Here is a 6000-nt window from a genome sequence, read left to right as displayed (position 1 = left end):
CTATGGACACCTTAAAGAGAAATACAAAACTTTTAACTCCATTTTTCACTAACAAATGAATATATTACATGAATTTTGTTGTTTCATAGATTGCAAACAGCAACGGTACTAAATTACAGAGGAACATACCCAATATATCACTCAAACACTTGAAGTATGCTTTAAGAGGCATGCCAGTTGAAACAACCACTCAATGAACCCATCTGACTGATTCTAAGAAATAATTTAGCCTTGCGAGACGTTCGTACAACTTGATCAGCATCAGCCTCTATGTTTATAACTGAACTTCTCATTTCCTCAGCCTTTTTCTGTGCCAATTTAAGCTTGTTCATAATCTTGTCTATAGAGTATGCTCTCTTCTTTTCTAGCTTCATCTGAAACAGAACCAACAAGTTATAACTTATAATCACTATCTTCAACGTTTTCACTTCAATATGAGTTTTCATAGATCTTTAGCTCTGTGTACAACAAAGTAATACTTACTATTACATTTACGAACTTATCTTTTCGTCAATAATGTAATCCACACAATCTATGATCATAATTATATAATAGGGCTTTCTAATAAGCAAAACGATAAGGGATAATTCCAAAATAGGAGCCCCTACGGAAAATATAAATAAACATTTTAAAATAGTTATTTTGCTAAATATTCCTAGCAATTCCTTTACGGAATTCTCCAAAAAGAGAAGTAGCTAGGAAATAACCTCTAGTTTCCGTATTGCTGTCTCAGCTTTTGCCTTTTGCAAGTTCTCCCATGCATTGATTTTGGCTTCCTCCCTTTCAGCCCTGAACAAATCAAAGTAAGTGGCAGTTAGAAACTGTTTGTACAAAGATTTCTTTGCTACCAAATTATAGGAGTCTAGGAGTTTCCTCCGATATAATTTTTAAACTTTGAAACTTCCTTCTTTGAATTATGTATGATGAGCAAAGAAGGAAAATTTCATTTTGTGTGTGGTTTTGCATAATCAGATAGGAAGAGAGCGTTTGGGAAACTTTAGAAGTAACTTTTTTTTTTTTTTTACTTTTGACTTATGAAAAGTAGTAGTATTAATGTTGGGTGTAATTTTTAAAATCAAATTGCAACTTTCTAAAAAGCTATTTAAGAGCTTATAGAGAAGTTAAAAAAAATGACTTCTCTCATCATACTTCTACTTTTCATCACATTTCTATAAAATAAGCACTTTTAGAGTTAAAAATCTAAATACAAAATAACTTATTTATAAATTACTTTTAATAGAGTCATTTATTGTTTAAATTATTTTATCAAAAGGAGCTTAATTAAGTTGGTTATCCAAACTTGGCCTAAAAAGTTAGACTTATGACTTCACTGTTTAATGTCAAATTCTTTGCAAAACTTAGTAGTTTCATATTTTACGGTGCAAAGTTGAGTTGAATCATTTTCTTCTTTGGTAATATTTTACGAGAATAACTGAAGTAAATTGATGCAATAATAACAATAACAATGGTAGACATACTTAGAGGCAGTTTTTGGCGTTTCAGCAATATCCCAAGCTGAAGCTAGATTTCTAATTTCTTTCTTTTGCTTGCTTTCAAAATTTTCTGAGCCTCTGCCAGAAAATAAGGCCCTGTGTTTCTTGGACCACTTTGTTGCGGTGACATGTTCATCTACCTGAACATCCCTTACATCCATTTTAGAGGAAGCAACATTCCGCCATTCTGTGAAGGTCGACGAAGACAGAGTGGAGGTAGAGAAAGAAGGCTGACTCAAATTGGGAGAGGAGCATTGGCTACCCTGTGGGCTCATCTGGGTTGCCATGTCCCTCCTTGAAACAGCACCAGATACATCGGTGCCCACATCTTTGAAGCTATGAAGCTTATCCTCTGTGAATTAGTTCCAACATCAATAATGCAACATCACATGCATTGAAGCATAGTTTAATAATCATACCATTCATTTAAAAACAAAAAATCATACTAGAAAATAATCATACATCATATCTACTTGTAATAAGACCAATTATTCCTGAAATTGTTTATGAACTCACATTGGATACCATCTGTTCCATCCATACAATATTATATCAAGGGTCTAATATACAAATATCATTGAATCAATCAGAAGCGGAGCAATTACAGTTCCTTTAGGATGAGTTATATAGAAATCAAACCTTGATCAGGCGCTGATGGTTCACTCTGCATTTCAGAACATCCATGGACACTAGCGGACCGGAGCAAAGTAGGCTCTGTGGTGGGCAGAACGACAACACCATGGCCACCACCGGAGCGGTTTGTGAATGAATCAGATGAAGCTACAGCTGGCGAAAACGGAGAAGGCCCGGCCAAATTAGCGGAATGCCTTCCTCCAAAGAGAGGCACTGCCGGAGAATACATTGAATAATAAGCAACACCTGGTGGACCAAGTGGACCACTCTTTGACTTTGGTCTCCTATGGTGTGGTGAAACCAAATTCCCAGTAACACCATCTCTACCAACAGGGCTTAGAATCCATCTTTCAGCGTCTTCCCACTTTGAAGGTAGTCCTCTCCCATTATTAAACGGCAGCATAGCTCCGCCGCCAATGTTCTTCCTTGGAGTTGGAGTAACTCTTCCAGAGCTCCAACCCTTTTGGCTTTGCATTGTAAAATCCCCAGATCCAATGCACCAGGCTGATCACGCTTCAAATCTTGATCTCCTATCTTGACATTCTTTATCCATAAAAGGAAAAGTAAAATCCTAGGGATTAAAAAATCAGGGGGCGCAAAAAGGGGCTTTTGGATTGGTATATGATACCTTTGAGTGCTAGTGAGAAAGAGTTTGCAGCTGAATCCACCAGGCTTTCGTCTTCAGCGTCGCAAGCATAAGCATAAACATCGCTGTCTTGGTTTTCAAATGAAATAATAATGATGTGAATATGTGCCACTGTTATGCCGAGTTCCTAAACTTTTTCTTTCTTCTTTTTTCCTTTTTTTAATTTCGAACAAAAAAAGGAAAACAGAATGAGGTGTACCTCGTGGGCTTTGTTATCCTTTTTCTGACGAAACTCGCTTAGGTTCCAATTGTTGCGCACTGTGTGCTTGTTTGGATTTGGATCTTCACCACTCCACATCATTGGATACGCATCATTATTCCTCCTCCTTAGTTTTACTACAGAGACTTGAGTACTTGCATGAACAGGAGATTCGAATTTGTCATTAACCACAACCCTTTGTTAATGATAATTAATAATGCTAATGGCCTTGGATTCAGAAAAAGAGACGACTATAAATATTTTTAAAAGGCAAGTGGAAGTTGTTTCCGTTAATTATCTGCGCCCTGTTGCTTGGCTCAGAGGCTGCTCTGGCCTTCTTTTCATGCTAACCCCAAAGGGTTTAATAATTTAATCCAGAAATTAAAAAGAAAAGAAAAGTTAATATATACACGTGATTCGTGCGAACGCGTTGGGTAGTTGAGTGACTGTGGCGGTGGTACCGCCTACTGGCGAGTGGAGACTAGACTTGAGGACGAGTACGGACTACATGCATGCGTCCCGCCAAAATTGCTGCATAGCCCCTCTCAACACTCAAATTCCTTTTCTCTCCAAATAAAAATCATAATTAATTATTTTAAGTCTCTCTCAACAACTTCAAAGTAGATGCGTGCACATGTGCTGCCATGCTTCATTCTGACTTTGTTCAGCAGAATTTGTATTTAAATTAGCTTTCTCATTTTTATAATCATTTTCAGGGAAATTTACATGGCACGATCCTGATAAAATGCTATCTAATCATTCTCCCTCTGTTTAGCACCCAACCTGTTGAAATTTAGCATTCATACTAATATTCTCGTGGCCTTTTTTATTTGTTTAAACTTTGAAAATGTAAGTTGATGCATGTGCACAAGAATAACTATAATGAAGAGAATGTTGATTATTCTTATCTTTTTTTTTTTCTTTATAGTTCTACTATAAAATGAAAAGAATAACTAAAGTTTATTTACATTAAGGATGTGCCGTGTGCAGATGTGCTTACGAGATGAAGTTTTCAAAGGAAACAATCTGTATATGTTTTAATCATTTTGCTAGAAAATAATTTATTTTTAATTAATAATCAGTAAATAAAATGGTGAATGAACAAATGTCAAGGACTGAAAATATTTTTTTTTTAAATGAATATTGATTTGTTGTTGGTTACAAATTTTTTTTGTTTAATTTGAGGCTTTCATCCTTCACGCTATGTGAAGGATCAAAAAGTAATTAGAGGAAATTAGTAGTTAGTTAGAGTTTGTTAGATGAATTATTAGTTACTTATTACTGGTTATTGGTATAGCAAGTTATAAGTCCAAGTGTATATATAAATTCTTATAAAGATGTAGAATGTAGAAGTTAAAATAATAATTTTTAATCCCAATTCTCTCATCTATTCTCAAACTCTCAATCTCTCTTACATATATCTGAGCCACCGACATTATTTTAATGGTATCAGAGCTTCAGAGATATCAATGGCGGAACCGATACAAGTTAGGTTGATGCCGCAAATCCAACACCAACAAGCGCAACTCCAAATCCAACTGCTAACCGAGCAGTGGTGGTGTACAGCTTCTAAATTCTGATTTCAATCAAGCTAGATGAAGGAAATTATTTTACTTGGAGAGATAAAGTTGAAGCCCGTTTTACCCGAGAGAGAGGGGAAAAAAGAAAAGAAAAAGAGAACATTGATAAGCGGATATTTTATATACTTTTTATATTATTTTCATATAATTTTTATTTAGTTTTTATTAAGTTTTTATAGGTTTTAGTGTTAAATTTACATTTTTGGATTTTACTATAAATTTTTGTGTTTTTGGGCAATTTTAGGTAATTTTTTTGCTGAAATTGAAGAGTTGGAACTGAAGTCTGATTCAGAGATAGAGAAAGCATTGTAGATGTTGTCTAGATCTGACCTGTCTGCATTCGGAAGAGCTTTTCTAGAGTTACAGAAGTCCAAATGGAGCGCTTTTTATGGCTATGAAAAGCTGATTTCCAGAGCTTTCCAGCAATATATAATAGTCTATACTTTGCTTCGAATTAGAAGGCCTAAAACTGGCGTCTTCCTGCCCCTTCTAGACGTCCAACGCTCAAAGAGCAGAGCCTATCGTCCAAAGGCCCAGAGAGGACCCCCTAGCCAGCGTTCCACACCCAAGGAGACTCATAGCACGTGGATCTCATCAAAACTCAGCCCAAACACTCACCAAGTGGGTCCCATAAGTGGATTTTAGCACTAAATAGACTATTTTACCCTTACTAGTTATCTGTTTAGTATTTAAGGGATTATATTTATGTAATTCGGAGATCTATCATCACTTTTTCTCATTATACACGTTTTACATTGTCTTCTACCTCAGTATGAGTTTCTAAACCTCCTAGGTTGAGGGAAGGAGCCCTATTGAGTCATATGAATTAATAAAAGTATTATTGTTTCTTCTTCGATCCGTTTCTGATCTTATCTCTAATATGTATATTCGATCTTCATCGTGATGAACAAGATGATCTAATCAATTAGCTCTGTTCATCACACTAAAATGAACGTGCCTGACAAACACCCGCGTCTACAAACACCCGCGTCTACTTGGGTTCGTGTGAGTACCTGGAAGAAAAGCACGAGCCAATAGCTATGTTTATACATCTCTCGGTTAATCCACGATTTCGTTGAGAACTTCTCGAGACACCAGTTCAGTCAATCTCCGGGGAGATTAAGGTCTCCGTGGTATAGACTAGATTCCAAAGAAGCAGCGTTCTCTGATCCGGAAGATTCGACCTTGTCCGTGGCGTTTTGAGTAGGATCGCCAAGAGAATAGCCTACAAGAGCTTCACCCTCCATTGGATTGAATGACCAGGGGCCCTGGCGTTCATTCTGTAGCAGAGGAGATCAATGACCACGGACAATGGCTTTGATCACTTACAGCCTAGCTACCATAGAAGAAGATCATTCACAAGCAAAGAAGATAATAGTACCAGAGTTGATTCAGAAAGACAAGGCAACTCTGACTCTTAACTCAATTCCCAGCATATAATTCTTATTA

At 36.4% G+C, this 6000-nt stretch overlaps 1 protein-coding gene across 4 annotated transcripts; it reads right to left on the bottom strand.

Annotated features, from left to right (window-relative positions):
* Positions 1–26: 26 nt before the first annotated feature.
* On the bottom strand, positions 27–3295 carry LOC130945190 (uncharacterized). Of its 4 annotated transcripts, XM_057873904.1 has the most exons (6): positions 2972–3295; positions 2755–2837; positions 2133–2669; positions 1479–1845; positions 708–789; positions 27–374 (listed from the first exon to the last, which is right to left on the bottom strand). In XM_057873904.1, exons 3-6 carry the CDS (start codon positions 2599–2601, stop codon positions 162–164), a joined length of 1131 nt encoding a protein of 376 aa, XP_057729887.1. In that variant the 5' UTR covers positions 2602–2669; positions 2755–2837; positions 2972–3295; the 3' UTR covers positions 27–161. The 4 variants fall into 4 exon arrangements, with proteins under 4 accessions (XP_057729887.1, XP_057729884.1, XP_057729885.1 ...); XM_057873901.1 differs by having other exon boundaries at positions 2755–3295; XM_057873902.1 differs by having other exon boundaries at positions 2133–2841.
* Between the last annotated feature and the right edge of the window lie 2705 nt (positions 3296–6000).

This window comes from Arachis stenosperma, chromosome 8 (assembly GCF_014773155.1).
Source record: "Arachis stenosperma cultivar V10309 chromosome 8, arast.V10309.gnm1.PFL2, whole genome shotgun sequence".
NCBI classification, from domain to species: Eukaryota; Viridiplantae; Streptophyta; class Magnoliopsida; order Fabales; family Fabaceae; genus Arachis; species Arachis stenosperma.
Note: the sequence above shows the minus strand (reverse complement) of the source record. Positions and strands in the feature narration are given on the sequence as shown.